Source organism: Morone saxatilis, unplaced genomic scaffold (genome assembly GCF_004916995.1).
Source record: "Morone saxatilis isolate NCDOM2014 unplaced genomic scaffold, NCSU_SB_2.0 Contig4, whole genome shotgun sequence".
Lineage (NCBI taxonomy): Eukaryota > Metazoa > Chordata > Actinopteri > Moronidae > Morone > Morone saxatilis.
In genome coordinates this window covers 7792525-7813170 of record NW_023339984.1, presented here as the reverse complement: position 1 = coordinate 7813170, position 20646 = coordinate 7792525, and the positions used below count along the sequence as shown (strand labels likewise).

General features: G+C 39.3%; 2 protein-coding genes across 8 annotated transcripts in view; one reads left to right on the top strand and one right to left on the bottom strand.

The window, feature by feature from the left end:
• Positions 1 to 330: 330 nt before the first annotated feature.
• Positions 331 to 17760, top strand: sec24d (SEC24 homolog D, COPII coat complex component). Of its 2 annotated transcripts, XM_035675331.1 has the most exons (23): positions 331 to 432; positions 1537 to 1743; positions 2540 to 2642; positions 2922 to 3058; positions 3228 to 3578; positions 4039 to 4160; positions 4531 to 4642; positions 4996 to 5123; positions 6628 to 6766; positions 6970 to 7085; positions 7936 to 8060; positions 10003 to 10194; positions 10529 to 10622; positions 11449 to 11565; positions 11766 to 11936; positions 12553 to 12649; positions 12735 to 12880; positions 12986 to 13124; positions 13645 to 13763; positions 13909 to 14088; positions 14362 to 14553; positions 15168 to 15257; positions 15793 to 15933. In XM_035675331.1, the coding sequence occupies exons 2-23, from the start codon at positions 1593 to 1595 to the stop codon at positions 15931 to 15933; spliced, it is 3162 nt and encodes a 1053-aa protein (XP_035531224.1). In that variant the 5' UTR covers positions 331 to 432; positions 1537 to 1592. The 2 variants fall into 2 exon arrangements, with proteins under 2 accessions (XP_035531224.1, XP_035531225.1); XM_035675332.1 differs by lacking the exon at positions 331 to 432 and having other exon boundaries at positions 1593 to 1743; positions 15793 to 17760.
• The window catches only part of kcnip4 (Kv channel interacting protein 4), a 130137-nt gene continuing 126666 nt past the window's right edge, over positions 17176 to 20646 (bottom strand). For all 6 annotated transcript variants that reach the window (XM_035675333.1, XM_035675339.1, XM_035675334.1 and 3 more), the window contains one exon: positions 17176 to 20589. In XM_035675333.1, coding sequence (XP_035531226.1) covers positions 20542 to 20589 — 48 coding nt within the window. In that variant the 3' untranslated portion in view covers positions 17176 to 20541. The remainder of the gene's footprint in view (positions 20590 to 20646) is intronic.

The window sequence follows — 20646 nt, the reverse complement described above, 5'->3', positions numbered from 1 at the left end:
TATGGGTCCCCTCTCTTTCACGCATGCGCACAGCGCCAGACAGACTCAGCCCTGTCAAGTTAGCTAAAAGCACATCGACGAAAGCCAGAAGTTCAGCTGTTCACCCAACAACATAAAAGCACAGTGGGACATTTTAAAACAAATACTTGGCTGTACAGAGCATCAAATTTGTTTTAATAAGTTGTGAAAAGGGTGATGTTTAACAACAGGTATTGTGTTTGCGTCATTTATATCGTATAAGAACGTTTATTCACCATTAACAATTTTATTTTGAATTGCATAAGCGGAAACAGTGTATTTTCCTCCGTGTCGACACCCGTGATTTGTCGTCGCGTAGCCAACACAGCGACCGGCGCTGTAGTGGAGTTTGACGTGGCACTCTGCTTCCACTGAGGGCAATACACAGCGAAGAGGACTCTGCCCAGTATTCAGGTAAATACCACTACGATAACATTTACACACGTAGCCAATACAAATGAGTACTTCTGTCTCATGTAAGTCTTTATTTGACGGTAATTGTGTTTGAAACGAATGCGCTTCTGGTGCAGAGGAAAACTTTGTAGTAATTTCCGCGTAGCTAGCAAGATGTTTTCTATCAATGTGTCATCAACAGTGAATGAGGTGCTGTGCTGTCATGTTAGGACACTTTCGATAAGGCGTTCAGCTCTATGTTATAGCCAAAATATTGTACTACAAAGACGAACAACGTGTGTGTCCGTCCAGTTGGATGTGGATTTAAGGACGGCAGGGATGCTCAGATCTCTAGCCATCATAACGGTCTTTGACGTGGCAATTCTCGGAAGTGGCAGATGCATGAGCTGAACAATTAACCACGGTTATTTATTTTACTTTAAGCTTCTTCTGTAGGTTTGATGTGTTAAATTGATTTATATGCGGTAATAGAGGGCTTTCGTTCAGTTGTAAGTACGCAGCTGTTACTTTTGTTGACCCAGCTGTGCCGAAGTTGAAAGTCAAAAGCTTTGACACCCTGAATAAGTCTACAGGCCCATTGCTTTTATAACTTTCATTTACTGCAGTTGATAGCAAAACTCCCTGACAGCCTGTAGGCCAAACACTTAACACAAGTGTAAAGGTGCATTTGGCTGTTGAGTGTTTTAAAATGGCCTATATAGGTATTCAAATAGCAAAAATGGTTATTGTTGCAACACTGCATATTAACTCATTAACTGTCAATGGATTGAACTTCTTTTTAAGAGCATAACAAAGTCATGTTGAAGATACTATTAGCAAGCAAGGATAGGCCTTATCTCTCAAGAAGCAATGTCAAAAGTCCATTTGACAGCAGTGTGGATGATTGCATGAGGTCAAATATCAGTTGTTGTTGTTGGTGGGGCTTTGTAAACATGCTAGATTTACAAAAGAAATAGATTTAGGAGGGTGGAGACAAAATAAAGACAAAAAGTACCTAACTTAAGTAAAAAAAAATCTTAATTATAAGATTTGACTGTCAGAATTAAGTACATGTATACATCGTGCTAACCTTCACTTCAATTTCACTCTTTCAACTTTCAACAGGTTGTAAAGACGTTTTCATCTTGGCATGAGAATACAGTAACAATCATCCCATCAACATGAGTCAACAGGGTTATGTTGCTGCACCCCCGTACTCCCAGGCCCAGCCAGGGATGGGGGGCTACCAAGGTGGATTTGGAACTGGTCCTGCACAGCCCCTGTACGGGCACTATGGGGGACCGCCTCAGGCATTTTCGGCTCCACCAACAGGTAAAATACTCTTGTATTTGGATTGTTTCTCAAATAACATGGTTGTTAGGCTTTCATTTAGCAAGTTCAATCTTGCCACCTAGCAAGATCAACTTATTCATTCTCGAATTATATCAGTTCTTTCTTTCCATAACAACAACAGAAGTTCACCATCCAGAAATTAAGTTTGCTGTTTTGGGCTGAAAGGAATATTTTCAATAATCTGCTGTTATTGTCTATTATATTGTACATGGCTTAGTTTGCAGCTGAGGGTGTTTTGTGTTGTGCCGTTTGTTTGTCATCAGGTTTTATCTGTCGTGGAGTGTATCGGGCCATTAATAATTCATGTGCTATACTGCTGTGATTGCATGCATGTTATGTACCGGCAGCACAAGCAAAGATAAAGTAACTTTATTGGTTCTTATTGTAAATGTCACAGCATACCGAAGCCAACTCCGTGTGATTGAAGTGCAAACACATTTGTAAAGTCCCTAAACTCTCAGGAGAACTACTGACACACTTAGGTCTTTAGAAAAGAAAGTCAAGACAACATCAAAGAAACAGTAATGCTTTCTTGACAACAACATGGAGATCCACTGCACCCACAGTTGACAGTGGTCAGCATTGGAACCAGGTTTCTGTTTGGATCAACCATTTCAGGCAAACTACACACTTGTAGTGTAGCATTCCTTTAAGAGTCATGTTTAGATGCTTTGACAAGCCTTGCTTTGTCTGAATATACTACATCTAAAGATCTGGAATGATACAGTAAAAACCATAAATATACGCTAAACATCATGTGTGTTACTCACTGCAGGTATGATGAAATCACCGGTCTCCTCTGCTGCCGGTATGCCTCCACCTCCAGTGTCCAGTCAATACAATCCAAATGTCCAGCAGAACGGCGCACACCCACAAAGGTAACAATCTTTACTAAACAGCAACTGTTTGGCACGGCTAATTTTATCTCTGTAATCAACATAACGATATTATGAATGTGCAAGTATTGCAGTACATGAACAAAGAAGTCTACAGACAATGAGTCATAGCAGGCCACTATTACTTTTTCTTAGTTTTAGGTAAAATACATATTTCAATCAGCAAGGGTTAGACACAACAGATCTTCAAGTACTAAGCACATCATGAGACCACACTGTATGTGCTGTATATTAATTACAGTTCTTGCTTATATTCCTCAGATATCCTGCTCCACCAGCCGCTTCTGCTGCTTATGGACAACCTCTACAGGCCCCATACAACAGCATGGGCTCTGCTGCCCCGCCTCCAGCGCAGCAGCTCACTAATCAGATGGGTGCTATGAACTTGGGCAACTATGGTAAGTTTGCAATTTACTCATTCATACATGTTACACATCATAGCAGCCAAATAATTGGTTTAAATGATTATGGTATTTCAGTAAAAGGGATGAGACAGGGATTAGAAAAAGTACAGCCTAAACGTAGTCACTAGATTATATTTCTTAATTTCATTTCTTAATTGTCCAGCCCCAGGTCCCATGCAGAGCCCTCCTCCTCCAACAAACTCTGTAGCCCAGCAGCCTTTCCAAACATCCCCTCCTCCAGCAATGGGCCAGCCGCAGATGCCTCCAGGCATGCAGTCACCCCACATGTCCCCCCAGATGTCTCCACCACAGTCACCCCCAGCAACCATGCCAATGGCAGGCCCGCCGATGGCAGGCCCTCCGATGGCAGGCTCTCAGATGGCAGGCCCTCCGATGGCAGGCCCCCCGATGGCAGGCATGGGAAGACCCTTTCCGGGGCCACCTTCAGGCCCTGGAGGATTCCAGCAGCTTGGTCCCGGAGCTGCTGGTCCACCAGGATACCCACAGCAAGGAGGTAACTGTGACACTGTAACCAGAAAAAAGCCAGTCAAAAGAAGTATTATGAGAGGGATATTACAGCTTTTTTACTCACTGGAATTGCCACTGATACATGGTCATTAGCTTATTAATTCATTACAGCAAGTAATTAAAAAATATTTTAAACCACAACACAGTAAAGAGTTTAACCATACACAGTTTCATCTTTTTATGTAGTGTGTCTTTGATGCTTGATTCTCCTCTGAGTTTGCTTTGTGTCAGAGAAAATATTTTTTTGTTGAATAGTTCTGTAAAACAGAAGAGTCTGGCAAGAGAATCAGTATTTATCCTTTTTATAAACATGAAAAAACAACATATTCTCATTGCTAGTATTGGAGCAGTTTGATCAGAACTTCAGTCTCAACAACGTGTGTGTGCTTTACACTGTAGCAAATAAATACCATTTAATAGCTAGTATGTCCTCTTTTAATGTTCAGGCCAGTTTGGGGGACAAATGGCAGGGCCCCAGACAGGTATGCCAGGGGCTTTCCCCGGAGCACCAGGTGGACTGGCGGGACCACCTCAGAAGAAACTGGACCCTGACTCTATCCCCAGCACAGTGAGTAGACAACTAATCCTCCTGGGACTGCATACCTTCACACACCACATGTGTCATTCCACATTTTCTGTCCTGAAACAGTCCCTTATTAATTCTATAAAAGGTGTCTGGTACAGCATCTCTTTTGAAGTACTTTATTAATTATATGCAAATTAGGATTACAGAAAAATGGTAGGAGATATTTGTCCTCACATTTGGGAATATAATCAAGCAAATACAAACATAAATTCGGTGAACATTGCACTATTTGCTTGCCATGTAGTTAAGCTGTCACTATTGATGAACTATCTGTGTTTAAAAACTTGGTATCTACCTAACAACTATGAACATGAATCAGATTGTACTGTAATGAATAACTTGTCTGCTTTAGACCCAAGTCATTGAGGACGACCAAGTAAAACATGGGGGGCAGATCTACAGCACAAACGTCAGAGGACAGGTTCCACCTCTGGTCACCACTGACTTCACAGTACAGGACCAAGGTAAATCATAATTACATTTAAACTTCTCTGTTAGCAACTGCAAGTGAGCATCCAATTATTAATTAATTAATTTGATTTCATTTAATTTTCTGTTTTTAAAGAAGATTAAAACTTTTTTAAACACGTTTTTGCTACAATATGTATACACGAATAGAGAATACTTGTTCATGTTGACCACATCAGGTTCAGTAATTTGTGTTATGTCCTTTATAATTGATAGCTTTTTTGCTCAAATTGTAGATATTTCCTGGAAATGTGTAATTTTTAAATTAATTTCTGGTAATGCCAAATTAAACAGAATTAGTTCACACTTCTTTGTAAGAGAGTGGTCATTTTCATTTTGTTAATCCCAGGCAATGCCAGTCCCAGGTTCATGCGCTGCACCACCTACTCCCTACCTTGCACCGCGGATCTGGCCAAACAGTGCCAAGTCCCCCTGGCTACCATCATTAAACCTTTTGCCACTTTGCCAAAGAATGAGGTAAGTCATGGTTTTACATATAACTTAAAGTCAATTGTCTTATCTAAAAGCAAAGGTTCAAATAATATTAACAATACATAATCATCTGCTAAAATAAACCAACCAAGATAAATCCATGCAGACTCTTGAAAGCAAAGATAATCTTACAATACAAAACCATCTTCTTGGGTCGGCCTAAACTATAATCTATATTTGAAACATTGCATGCTAAAACATTCGTCCCACAACAAAGCATTTCTATCCTTAGAGTGCACCGTGTCATTTCAAAAACAACAACACTTATGACTCATGTTTTTCTGCAGTAGGGACACCAATTATTGCATTTCGTTCTTCCATTTGAGTCTCACAATTTTTTTAATATATTGAGAATCCAGCTGTTATAGCAGTTCTTACGTAGTTATGGCCTTAATTGAGGCATGTGGCATTTACCTGTTTTTATTTTTAAATAGAGATTTTTTTATTTAATAAAAGTCAATTTGGGGCAGTAAAATGTGCAACCACCAAATGTACTTCTTTATAGACGTGTCTGTGTACTACAAATGTTAATTTGTCCTGTGAATGACCTCCTGTTGGATCATATGTGGTCCAAGAATCCTGCCTTAGATATTTTCCCCTTCCACTCGCCTTGTCCCAGGCACCAATTGGCCTTTTTAGGCAATGTTAGCTTTCTCTCATCTGACTTTAGACTAATTAGCTCATGTCAGATCTGCAGGGACCACTGAAGAAGAAAGGAGGTTTATACAAAAGGAATCAAACTTGAGTGCGTTGCACTCTCACATTTGAGTCCATCATGTGCAACACGGGGCATTATAACACTACAATTCCACCCAAATAGTAAAACTTGCTCTGAGTTTGTTCATAACTCAGAAGAGCATGCTGTTGTGCTTGGATGCTGTATCCATTGTCTTGTCATGCAATAGGCACTGGGTAAACAGCCCTCAGATAATGTAAACCTTTTTACTCCGCACCTTGAAGTCTCCAATCTAATAATAAACCTGTGTGCTGCCTTGTCTGTATGTGTTTTATGGTTAAATTAATGTTGTGTCAAAGCCTGCACGGAGCCTTAAATAGATAGTGTAAAGACAAGTCTCTATTATCTGCAGGCCTGCATATAATACACAGTAACAGTGCTGTGGTATGTATATTAAACAGCTTCATCTACGACAGACAAATGTTCTGTATATGAAAGTGCAATGTGTGTTGTTTGGGTGCCATGGAATCGGTACAGTATGTGCAAGAGTTTGGTGAAAGTACAGTAAATAGGCACTTAAAATTATTCTAGATTGAAAGAAATAAACCATTATCCTCACATTGTGTATTAGATGTGCTTTTCTGTACACACTGAAGCATTTATTTTGATTGATTGATTTTACAGCTGTTACAGTCATCGATGTCCTTTTATAGAACAGTTATGAGAGTTTCTTTGAGATAAGCACCTGATTTTATTTGGGGAGAGCTGCTGAAAACTTGACCATAATGTCTTTTTGTGTGTGTCCCTGTGTAGACTCCTCTATATGTTGTGAACCATGGTGAGACAGGCCCAATCCGCTGCAATCGATGCAAGGCCTACATGTGTCCCTACATGCAGTTTATTGATGGAGGTCGTCGCTACCAGTGTGGTTTCTGCAACTGTGTCAATGAAGGTACAGCAATGCAACAATGCTAAATAAATCTATATCATCCTAAATATGTTAAGCAGCCAGAAAAAGATGCATTACACCAACTTTTTCAATCAAAAAGGAAATTAATTTATTTTAAAGGAAAAGAAAACAGGTTCTATGAATAAAACTATGAATATATTGTGCACAGTTCTTTTTTTAAATTGTATTTCTTTGTCTCATCGTAGTGCCAGTGTTCTATTTCCAACATCTTGATCACATGGGCCGGAGGGTGGACCTCTACGAGAGACCTGAGCTATCCCTGGGGTCCTATGAGTTCATAGCCACCATGGAATACTGCAAGGTATAGAACAACTACAAAAGATCTTTCGGCTGTTATTCAATACACATTATGCAGAGTGGATTAGGTTAATCAATAGAGTCAAACACTTGGATTGTTTGCTGGTGTAAAGCAGAGTCAACGCATAGATGATTTAACCTAGAGAGTGTCACTAAAGACTTGTCACTTAACTGAAAGTGGATGCTTCTCAGTATTCAGCTTAGTTCTTTTCCAAACACTGAAAAGACAGCGATACCAGTCAGCTGCATGTCCCCATGGAGGCTGTGGCTGTTGAGAACAACATCAGAGGGGCACAGTAAAAGCTGGCAAAGCTGAGTCACTCCACTGGCCTACTTTTGCTTTGTTTATTAGGACTCATAAACAGCCTCTGTGGGCCAGCTATTAAACAAAATCCTGCAAGGTGTGTGTCTTGTCATGGGTTGTAACTGTGGAAACATAACAATGTCTTTACCGACAGTCCCCCTCACACTCACTCCATTGCGCTCCATTCAGGAATTCATAACTGTCATGGTCTCTTCACAGCTACCCCAAGTTATAAGCAAGCACAAATGAAAACATCTGTAGTATTTTAAAAACTAATAACAGAAATGTGAGGTAGAAGGCATAACGGTAGACCCCAGGCCTCGCTTTATATGCTATGATTAAGGCCTTAAATTATGGGATACAAGACTGAAAAGAGGAATCATTTGTTTGCTTATAACTAGGTTATTCAAGAGCTTCAAGTTTGCGCACAGAACATTTTTCTTTTGAAATTATGTATATTTTGCTACATGCCTGTCAAGCTAGCCATGAAAGATTTTAAAAGAGTAACCACTAAGTAATCCATTTCACCTGCTGCCTTCTTTCCATGCAGAACAACAAGCGCCCAAACCCTCCTGCCTACATTTTTATGATTGACGTGTCGTACAACAACATTAAAAGTGGACTGGTCAGACTGATATGTGATGAGCTGAAGACTCTTCTGGAGAATCTGCCCAGGTACGCGCAATAATTCAGAAAGAAGGCGAGGAATATAATATGTATCATCTGCTAATATGCTTAACATATGCTTTGCCAAAAAAGGACTACCCTCATGTCTTAAACACCAAGCCAACTATTTGTTCTCATCAGCTGAATGCTCTTGCATGAAGTTTTGCAGATGGTGGGTATCAGTTAGGGAGGGTGCCAAGGCTGCCAAAAATGGAAAATATTATAGTGCAGGCTCTCATCTCAGAAAGGCACCCAAAACAAAAACAAAACAAAAAGCTTTGTTATACAGACATGTCTGGTTCTGTGGTAAGCATGACTCTGAAAGTGAGTTTTTGATTTATCTCAGAGAAGAGGATGGCGTACTTCAATCTGTTTGCTCCTAAAATAACTTTCTTTTCCTTGCTCCACCTCATTAGTGCCAGCAGCAATATATCAATATTTGTCTGCTGCCATGACATCATCCTTAAAACACTTAGTAGAAGTATACTCCAGATAAGCTCCCCTCTTCAGCTGTGTTTGAATTTTTACTTTTGTTTTTACAGCCACTAGATGAAAGCGCTTGGACACCCTGCATTTTTATATAGTTCATGTAATTCTGCAGTATTTGCCAGATGCATGTTTAATTCACTCAAGATAAAGCTAGAGCCCAGTTTAAGTAAAGGCAGATGTAGGCATAGGCATTTTTTATCATCACTGTCTGGTATGAGAAAGAACAAAATAAACTCATCCACTCTGAATCTGTTATGTGTAACAGCACCTGTGACTAATGTTCATAGAGCTGTGGGCTCATAGCTGACCGAAGGCTTATTTACTTCAAGGGGGTTTGCAGTAAGTGTTTTAAGACACATTACATGATTTAAAAAGAGAGACCTACAAACTGCAGTTGGCAGTGTCAGTAAAGAATGCTTTTAAATTACTATCATGGTGAAAAGTTGGATTGGAATTCATCATGTCTTTATTGGCAATGGCATTGGCATTATTTTTCTACTAAAGGCAAAAAACATTTTCCAGGAAATTATTTGGGAATTGGTGCTAATTAAAGGGGAACAGACAAGGGCCTCAATTGTTACACCTCCAATTAACTAATTCAAATTATTTGCTTGTTTAATATATAATTTCTTTTAGAGCACAACCAGTTTGCTGAAACTGTAAAAATGGGAAATTTGCCTGTAGGCAACCATACCATTTTCAAATAAAAAATAATAATACATCTATATTTATTTTGGTTTAAATAGTTCTATCAGGGAAAGTAATGTTTTCCCTATAAGTAATAATAGTAGTAGTAATGATACCAATTTACAAAGGTCTTTGCAGAAAGATTCCTAGGAAATGATTAGGAAAAAACGAACATGTAAAACAAAGTGTCTTTTTTAACAGTGTGAATCTGGAAGCAAGTTGACTGTAATCCTGAGAAAAAGACAAAGAAAAAACTAGCAGGCATGACTCACAAGTAAATGGGTACAGTTGTTTTTTCCAACAACTACAACCAACATTAACTTGGATAAACCTGAAGCAATCTCCTTCCTTTCTCTTTGGATCACCACTTAGGACGTTGGCTTAAACATTAATAAACAAGCCCATGTTGGATGTTATTCCACTCCTGGATGAATGTTAATACAATTTGACATGGTGGAGAAATGGCACATCACAAAGATAAACCAGATTTGCACTAGAAAACTCCCAATTTCATGATTAAGTAACATCGTCTATGCTTTACTGTTTAATAGAACAGGGGCGTTATGATGCTAGTAGAGACCGAAAAGGTCCTGAAAGCAGTGAGATCTCACCAATGACAGTAGATTCTTGTAAACCTTACAGAAAGCACAAACTTAGCTTTAACATCTTAAAGAAAATGGTACACACGGTACACATGCAGCCATTGTTAATATCTTTTCAACAGACTTACTCCAAAACATCCTGGAATGAACTAATGCTTGTTTTTCCTCACCAGAGAGGAAGGTGCGGAGAGCTCTGCGATTAAGGTCGGCTTTGTCACCTACAACAAGATCCTTCACTTCTACAATGTGAAGAGCGCTCTGGCTCAGCCCCAGATGATGGTGGTTTCAGACACAGCTGAGATGTTTGTCCCGCTGCTTGATGGCTTCCTTGTCAACTACCAGGAATCGAGGGCCGTTATCTCCAAGTAAGATACAGCTTTTCCTTAATTAGTGGACAAACTGTTTATCTTGATTGGATTGGATTGGATTGGATGGGATGCCCCATGCAGTAGACAGAGAATTATGCATGCTGTCCTCAAGAATTATGTGAAGTTTAATTGAGAGAAACAAAATAAATGTTAGTTTGTCTTCATATCACTGGACAGAATACTATTTAATATGTTATGGAGGTTAACGTGGCTTCAATCAAATATTTCAACAAAGTAAAAAACAAAAGCATGATAGACAAAACACTGAGTCAATAGTCAGCTTTTTACTTAAAACGACCAAGCACTTATCCCCTCTCTCTCTCCACTCTAGCCTCCTGGACCAGATCCCTGACATGTTTGCAGACACCAACGAGAGTGAAACGGTCTTTGCCCCTGTCATCCAGGCTGGCGTGGAGGCATTCAAGGTTAGCCACAGTGTGACATCCCTCAACATAAAGTGGGAGATTAGAGGCCTACTGCAAGCTCCCTCAGTCATGTGCGGCTGCTACAGGCTTCGATGTAGACTGTTCTAACGTCATTAGCACAATTGGAAGCTTCCTTTATGACAAGCTACATTTGATTAGCAGCAGTGTTTCTCAATCTAACACGCTGGTCTCTTTGAATTTTCAGCACTATACTCATAGATTCCAATAGAATGTAGTGCAGCCAAAACACATAACTCTTTTTAAAAAGGGGCAATCGATTTGAACTGCTCTGCACCCACAAGATTGTTTCAGTTTGTCAAAATATTTCAGAGGCATTGCTCACCCTGACTGTGGTATTGACGTCTGAACTCATTCAACCTATCAACTCAACAGTTTCTTTTTTTCTCTTCCTGATATGTTTGTGTTTACTTTAAAGTCCAACAAACTTTCCCAGTGATATGAGGTCAGTCTTCTGGCGCACAGTAAAGGAAAAAAGTTCACACACAGCTTTTAATTGGAAGCAGTTGTGACATTACAACGTTCATGTTCATATTTTCATTTTGGGTATTGCTTACATCTTTAACTTCTCTTTATCAGTTTATTTTGCCACACAGGGGAGAACTCTGTAAATAAAGTGTATTATTATTATTATTAAGAGAAGAATTTGATCCTTTGCAGGAGTGGGAGTTTGCACCTTGTGACCTCATGAGATTTCATTGTAAAGCTATGAGCAACTTGTCAGGAAGGAGCACGCTACACACCTTAATGACCTTTCTTTTGCAGATCTTATCACTCTCTCTCTCTCTCATCATTCTCTCCCCTCCAGGCAGCAGAATGTAGTGGAAAGCTCTTCATCTTCCACTCCTCCATGCCCACTGCTGAGGCTCCTGGCAAGCTGAAGAACAGGGATGACAAGAAGCTGGTCAACACAGAGAAAGAGAAAGTGAGTAGCCTTTTATGATGAGTGAACTTTTGAGTGAACTATTGTACAGCTTATTCACACAATAGCACAGTGCAGGCCAGGGCTTAATTTACTCACAGTAAGCACTGGCAGTAGATATTTACAACATGTAACATATTACAACAAAAAATAATGTAAACAGGATTTGCACCCAATCAATTTATTCTTTATTGTTTCCTCAGACCTTGTTCCAGCCTCAGAAAGGAGTGTATGAACAGCTGTCTAAGGACTGTGTGGCGCAGGGCTGCTGTGTGGATCTCTTCCTCTTCCCCAGCCAGTACATTGACTTGGCAACCATGGCTGATGTGCCTTCGCACACTGGAGGCTCCGTCTACAAATACAACAACTTCCAGGTACAGCATTCAACAGGCACACCTTTTTACAGTACATGTTAGCTTTCTCAGTACGCGAGATGCTGCATGCAGACACATAAAGGATATTGACAATATGGCAGTTTTTTTATTTCTTTTTTATTAGACTGAGGAGTCAAAATTTAACAGCCTAATAAAAGCTAGTTGTATCCACATAATGACTCTGGCACAGTACCCAGTGTCTATTATGGACTAGTCCCTTAGGAATAGTGCAACAAGCATGGGAAATTGCTCCAAACTGTACAAACATACCACATACAGAGGCAATACAATGCAGTTTAACACACATACACTGAAAAGCTTCATAAATAACTGTAAAATGCAGGCTTTAAACTGATAACATTATCTGCCACCAGGAGCTACAATACATAATCTTATTTAGTGTTCATTTATTTTGTAGTTTTGCCCAAACTGACATTTCAGTAAATCACCTTTTTTGGTATTAGACTAAACTATTTGTGTTAAGTTACATTTATGAGCCCCGTTTTTTTGCTCATCACTGGCATGGCACCAAATTGTGGCAACACTGCCATCTTCTGGTTAGAGCTTAAACAGATAAAATATTTGCTTCTGACTTGAATGTACTCGATGTTGCCAGGTGGAGACCGACGGGGAGCATTTCCTGAGGGACCTGAGGAAAGATGTGCAGAAGAACATCGGATTTGACGCCATCATGCGCGTTCGTACCAGTACAGGTGAGGAATAGTGAAAGACTTACCCAAGACTACCCATGTACAGTACAACAAGGATATGCCACTCAGTAATTAAAAAATGTCTTAGGCTTCAGAGCCACAGACTTCTTTGGAGCCATCCACATGAACAACACCACAGATATAGAGATGGCGGCTGTGGATTGCGAGAAGGCGGTGACCGTAGAGTTGAAGCACGATGATACGCTCAGTGAGGAGACTGGGGCACTCATGCAGGTATATGTTTTAGAAATGTGCCTTATTTGCAACTGGTTTTGGTTTGCCAGAAGGAATCAAATCTCTATGGCTTCATATAACTGTTGTTTGCAACCCATTTCCCAGTGTGCATTGCTGTACACCACCATCAACGGAGAGCGACGGCTCCGCATCCATAACCTCAGTCTGAACTGCAGCTTGCAGTTATCGGAGCTGTACAAGAGCTGCGAGACTGACTCGCTCATCAACTTCTTTGCTAAATCAGGTGACTGCCCTCATTTAAGATATTGTCACACCATAGGCAAATGCAAAAAATATGTATGTTTCCTCCCATGATGCATTGAGCAGCTCTTTATTTCAGGAGGGAGTCACTCCATACAGTCGGCACTCTTTCCTTTGGGGATGTAATGAAATGCAGATGTAGACTGTTGATGTGCTGTGGTATCATCCTGACCTTTGTTGAATTTACCCCATGCATCACTTGATAATCTACTAAGACTTATGGGTAAAAGAAGAATGAGTTGTGGGAATCAGGGGGCCACGTTTCACATAAAATACAGATGAGCCTTAAGTACAGCTGTATTACTGACCTTTAGTTACCTTCTTTCATTGGTCCTGCTACTCTTTAGCTCCCTTGTGCGCTCTTTCTCCCCCCCCTGCTGGATTTCTTTTTTCTTTTTTTTCATCTTTCATCCTTTATCCTGTTTTACTCCCCTGCTTATCCGTAGCTGCCAGTTAGCCCCCTCTCCTTGTCTTTTAACCGAACTTTTCTCATGCCCACTCAGCTTACCGTGCCATATTGAACCAGCCTCTAAAGAATGTGAGGGAGATCCTGGTCAACCAGACAGCCCACATGCTGGCCTGCTACAGAAAGAACTGTGCCAGCCCCTCCGCAGCCAGCCAGGTCAGCTCAGGACAACACCTGGATTATAATTGGTTGAATTTAAGATTTGATTTTACGATACAAAGAACTCCTTGATTTGGATTGATTGTGTCTGTAACTACAGATTTTTATCACGCTGACTTTTTATGCCTGTATCCATATGTAGCTGATCCTGCCTGATGCCATGAAGGTGTTCCCAGTCTACATGAACAGCCTCATGAAAACTGCTCCCTTGGTTGGCAGCACAGAGCTCTCAACAGACGACAGGGCCCATCAAAGGCTGTCGGTCATGGGCATGGGGGTGGAGGACACACAGCTGCTGCTCTACCCACGCCTCATCCCACTGGTAGGGGACAAACTCACACACTGAGTGTACAGAAACTTTTTTAGGACACTCACTGTCCTTCATACTTCCTTTTTTCACTGGTGAGATAAATCCACTCAGACATTTTGAATCTTTGAGTGGTTTATATAGTACATTAAGGCATATAGAAGAGTATATTTACCTTCTGTGTTTAAAATCTAATGAATTATGGTCACAAGTTCTTTGTTAGCGCTCACATCTTGGAGGGAAATGTCAGACAGCGTTGTAATCTAATAAATGTGTCATTTCTTTCAGCACAACACGGACGTCAGCAGCGAGGCCCTGCCTACTCCACTGCGCTGTTCAGAGGAGCGTCTGACGGACTCTGGCCTGTTCCTGCTGGAGAACGGCCACTCCATGTTTTTGTGGCTGGGCCAAGCGAGCCCGCCAGACCTCATCCAGAACATCCTTAACCTGCCTTCCCTCGCCCACCTGCAAGGACACATGGTCAGAATAATAGCACTTTGACCTAAACATATTTAGAAACCAAATGAAACACTATCTGTTTTTTAGAGATGTAAAAGGAGATATCTGTTGTGCCTGGAGGCATTACAGTACAGTAAGAGAATGTCTGGGTGTTTAGTTAGGCAGTACGCCTCGGAATTACAAATCCACTTTCGAGACACTTCATAACTCAACTCAGAGATTGAACTCGTAATAAAACCTTACATCTGACCACGATTTGATCCAGTACGAATAATTTGATACATCCAAATAGTAGACCAGTTTAGCCTGTAAAATGAGCTAAACTGAATGCTGTAATTAAACACATAAATCTCACACAAAGTTCAAAGATGCACATTTATTTTCAAAGCAGAGCTCAAACAACACATGGTACTGGTACATAAGAGAAGGAAACAGAGCAGAAATGTGTCAAAGTAGTCTGTTTTCAATTGATCTCAGCTCAATCAATCAAGGCTGTTCCTCAAATCAATACATCATGCTGGATCAATGTTCTTTTACACCTCCAAGTATAATATATTGTATAGTGTTGAAATAGTGCCAGTGACTTTGTAAACTCTTATTTTAGACTTAACCAACCTTCTAATTGTGTTTTTCAGTGTGCTCTGCCAGAACTGGACAACCCATTGTCAAAGAAGATCCGATCCATCATCAGTGGCCTGCTTGAAAAGAGGCCGAACTCCATGAAAGTAAGATATCTAGAGCAGCGGCATACTCCCAAAATCTTTAGTTTAAAACCAAATTCATTAGTACCAGAGAAAACAATAGGGGAGAACAAACTAAGCTAACTGCCTTGCAGCTTTTAATGATCTCTGCCTCCCTCTAGTGGGGCAAACAAGTAAGCAAATGTGTTCCCCCACAACTGCTACAACAGCCTCATTTAATATTTTTTGTCATGTTGCTTAAACCAGCTAATAAACTACAGCTCAAGAATGCAAATTATATCAGTGTCAAAATGGATAGGCAAGAAACTGTATGATATAACTGTACTCATTTACAGGGGACAAATTAGTTAGAATAACATTTATTACTCTAAATCAATCCCAATCCTTCAAATGAAACAAAAACACATACAAACCAAACAAACGAGAGAGGTTTACATGGATGTGAAACATGTTATACATACCTTAACAACCATTAGTCACATGCCAATACATCAATGGTCAGTAACCTGCATTTGGACAGGAACCAAATCACATTTGTTAACTTTTTTTCCCCTCTCAGCTCCAAATCGTGAGACAGAAGGACAAACCGGAGTTGTTGTTCCGTCAGTTCCTGGTGGAGGATAAAGGCCTGCACGGCGGAGCTTCCTACATGGACTTCCTTTGCTACGTTCACCGAGAGATCAGGCAGCTGCTCACTTAACCCCCCTGAACGGCCGGCCTCAGTGTCCCCCTTCCCAACCAGCCTGGGAGAAACAGGGCATCTAACGGACCACGCACAGATCTTACAGGGTCAGTCTCAGTTGGCTCCATTTGAATTCTTCAGGATGGTCCACAGAAAGGAACTTTAAGCGTTTTACAAAGACAGAGGAAGAAAGGAGGAACCAGGGAGAGCCTTTTGAGATTTAACCTTGAGAGTCCAAAGCTGCCTTTCCAACACGCTTTAGTATACACACAGTATGACCTTCAAATAACCACTTGTCCACTTGAGGAACTTCCAAGTAAAACTGGAGAAATGAAATGGACAACACATCCAGCAATTTCCCGCACAGATACTTGTGTGTGATGGACTGTGGAGACCGGAATGACATCAGCGCCTCAGGCTGGAACGCATTTTGGCATAAAGCCTATTGGCATAAGCAATACAACATAGATCTCCACTGCGCAGTCAATTGAGTCAAGTGTTTCTTCATTTCACTTTGTTGATTTAGTGTCAAGACAAGGGGTTATTTGTGGGCAATACTGTAGACGTTCACTTTAAAAAGAAAATTCGCCAGTCTTGACTTTCTCCTGTAACTAATTTTAAAATCTTAATTTCTTTTTAAATAAAGTTCAGATACATTTTACAGTATTTAAACAACTTATAGACATTTCTACGTTTTATCACACTTTTGCTGTCTTAGTGGCAAATGTAGTAAAAAAAAAACCATTTTAATAGTGTATCCACAGTACCAGGTACTTTATAGTTTAGCAGAAACAATGCCAAAATAAAAGCCTCTGCTGCCAGAACTGAGAATTATTCCTGTCATTACACAATGAGTGATTCAAAGCATTCGATTCACACACGTCCCCCAACAAAAAAAATCTGATTCTTTGACCATTTATAGCAGAGATTTGATCTTCACAGTGCGCAGTGACGCAGAAAACGTTTTGTTTTGGCATCCTTACATAAATTTGAAATGAACACAGCTGTTGCTCCACATAGAGGAACAAGGACCAACTAATGTCCCGATGTAAATTTATTTCTTTTCTATACTGAACGAGTCACAATTGGAGCTAAAAAGGGTTGCTTGAGACTTATTTTAATTTGTAATTAGTAAGAGGAAAAGGCCGCGGACAATGCAGAGAGGCATCAAAAGGAAAAAGATCAGGGACCAAATGTAATGCTTTTTTTCTAAAACTGCCACAAAACAGTCCAAGGGGAAAAATTATCTGTTCTTAATGATTTTTTTTTTTTTTTTACAAAATCAGGTTTGTGCCAAAAGTGTCGTAAAATTCTTTAAGTGTAAAAGAAGCTCACCGTTCAACCCAAATTGTGTCAAATCTTGTTGTCAATGACATGTAACATTTCAGTCTTGAGTGTCAGCGCAGTAAACGCATCATGCTGTAATGCATTGCTTGTTTTTGTTAAAGTAATTGCTTCTGTATAATTCATGTATGCATTTGTACAATTGTGTGTATGTGTGGCCTACAAAAAGTCTTTTTGTACATGAAATACACAACTTGTGTTCCCAAAATATTACCATCTGCCTTAAGTTGATATAATAGCTGTTAAAAAATATGTTAAAATATATATATATATATATGTCCTAGAGGTTTATGGCTGATTTCAATCTTTTTGGTTTGTATGCAAACTTATCTCAGGTAATTTGAGTACCTTACTATTTTAAGTTGGAAGAAGTGATTTCAATTTAACTGGAAAGATTAACGGATGTATTTTGAGTATACTTTTGGAATCCATAGGTTCGGTGTGCCATGTGTCATTTATCCCACACCTTCAACAAATGCCTGAATTAAATTCTTGACATAACTATTGTTGGTCAATTTATTTAGCTTTACAGAGTACAGAAAATAAATCAAACAAAGTGATATTTAAATGTGATTTTCCTTTGGAAGAAAATATATTTAATGTAAACTCCTTATTAGTTATTAATACTTATGTAATAGATCATTTATTGCAAACCAGACAACTATAGTGACTGTGTATCTAAGGTAGCACTAATCAAGATTTACATATTCAGTCTGCTGCAGTGTGGTCATCTTCTGTCATAATATCCAATATTCACTTTAGGATAACCGTTACACAAGACTGAAGTACAAATAAATACTAAAATCAATATACACACAGTAAACAATATTAATTTTCTTCTTTCATGATCTTTGATCTCGTCAAGGTGGCAAAAAGTAATTTTGTCCTAGTGTGTGTTATCCTGTTTCCACCATGAGGGGGCAGCAGATGACTATATCGAATATGGATAGAAATATATTCTATACAACCAGTTTGTCTCTGCAGCTGCTGAAACCCATGAAGCGTTTTATGTCAATCATATTAATTTAAACATGCACCAATATTGTAATACATCGTGTAACATTTGTAAAGATAAAATTTCAATTGTTCTGAACTAAATCATTTTTTCTAAATGACAACATTACAGTGCCCTGACGTGGTTTTGATAATCATATGCAAACATATAGTATTCTACAGACTTTAATGTGTATTAAGTCCATTTAACACACATTTGTAAGCTTTTTGTACTGTTTATTTTTGTCACTTTTGTCATAGACTTTGTAGCTTTGGATATTATTTACACAAGAAATGTAGAAATGCCTTGATTATTATTATTTTTTTTTACATCCACTGGGATCTATTGTAGATATATTTAAAATTGGGTAATTTTGCAAAAATGTAGTTTCCCCCCCCCCATTTCATCAGTTCATAACCATATTCCTAAGAATAAAAACTTGAGTTGTCAACCAAAGTTACATATAACATTTTACATTAAGGCACACAAATTAAGGGAAAAATGGCAGGTTTGATGCATTTCATGGGGGAAATATACACATTACCTTCAATAATATGAGCAGAAAGAATACAACTGAGAAAAATGTGCCACTTTCTTTACTTAATGAATAGATAAGTAACATGCCTCACTGAGGAGATTTTTGTCTTTGTGATTGCGACTGCCAGTAACGCAGTGCACTGACAGACTGCATGAATGAAAAACAACATGATAAACTGTCAAATGCTGCAAAATATTCAGCAAACAGCCACTTGTCAAGTATACAGCTGGTTTGATGGATACTTCCTGTATCCAATATCCAAGTCATTGATAAAAACAAGAACAAGTCATATTGCAACACTCTTAACTTACTTACATAATGTCCAGACACTTCTCTCAGTGATCCAGTAGTTTCCAACGAGCAAGAGGAAATCAGTGAGTGAGACTTCTACCCAGCATGCCTTGTCTTTGCTCACATTTGGGGCCAAGCAATGCTTTAATCACAGACAGCAGGAACCAATCAGGCTGAATAGGTGTGGGCAGCCAGACTTTAGCCCACAGGACCAGGAGGAGGAAGAGGAGGAGGAAAACAGCGGGAAGCATATTAGCCAACAACCCAAAAATGATTAGTATAGTACAAAGTTAGTGTTTTTATCCATATCCAAACCCCCACTGCCCTTTCTGATTAAAAACAGTGAATTATATGGACAAATCTAAAGATCTGTAATTCACCCAAGAGCAAACTTTCATTTAATACTGTACAACTGATAATCTTTTTGTACAATGACCATAATACCAGATAAATAACCTCCAGTACTGTTCTTAGTGTAAACTCCTAAACAGTGCTGCAAAAACAAAAACAAAAACATATTGATAGATAGGTTTACTTTACAGGGAACATACATACACAGGGTTAAATGAAATACACCGAAAGCAGCATTTATCTTATGTCAAAGATATCGTCATCTAATGTTATACTCATGGTAAATATAGCTACCTGTGTGCTTCTGTAGACAAATCATCGATATTATGGTCCGATTTTGACATCAATACAATCCTTGTGTTGTCTCATTCTAGTTGGCAAGTAAACATGAACAAAGTTGAAAAGTTTCTCATAGAGTTCTTATCTAATGCTTTATCTATAGTATGTACAATTTAAAATGATACAATGGATTTGTTGTTTTTCTCTAAATGCTTCCTTTAGAGCAAAAAGACAGACCACAATGGTTAACTAAGTCGGGGTACGAACACTCTGGAATTGAAAGCCGGTCTGGAATGTCAAAACAGAGACGTCAGATATTTTGTTCAGTTGTAAAAAGTCACAGTGGTTTCACCTGGCAGTAAATAAAAGTCAAGGCTGCAACAGAGACGGAAGGAACCGGTCTAAACCCCTTCATCGGAAATGTCTGTCTTTATAATGTTGGAGGCTATCACACTTTGCTGAACTCAGTGTTCAGCAAATAGAGAGACACTCCAGAAACAAGTGGCGGAAATCAACCTTGAAGTAAGGATGTTTTTCATTTTGAAAAGTCAAACTATAGCTTCAAAAACCTTGTTTTTTCCTCTCCTTTCTATTTGTTTTTTTTAAGTAATACAATTCTACTTCTTCAATAAAATGCTCAACAGGCAATTAATTCCAGAGTGTCCGCACCATATTGCCTACTCCTACTCGTGGCCCACAGTAATGAACAATATTTTATCTATGGTCAAAAGTCTGCATAGCACACTGTACACAGTATGAGTCCAAGTCAGTTATTGGGCCAAGCTTAAGATGGTGTTCTCTTCCAAAGCCTTCCACTGTCAGCCAAAAGTTAAAGAACATTTTCAAAGAGGTGCATTGATCGCATGATGTTTTCATCCTGCGCACAAAAGAAAACAATGTAATGAGAAAATGCAAAGTGTGCCAACAGTAAGGG

Coding starts and splice junctions, on each gene's coding strand:
- sec24d (XM_035675332.1), top strand. CDS start 1,593: ATGAGTCAACAGGGTTATGTTGCTGCACCCCCGTACTCCCAGGCCCAG. Junction 3,059..3,227: donor TATGAACTTGGGCAACTATG/GTAAGTTTGCAA, acceptor TTAATTGTCCAG/CCCCAGGTCCCATGCAGAGC. Junction 3,579..4,038: donor AGGATACCCACAGCAAGGAG/GTAACTGTGACA, acceptor TTTAATGTTCAG/GCCAGTTTGGGGGACAAATG.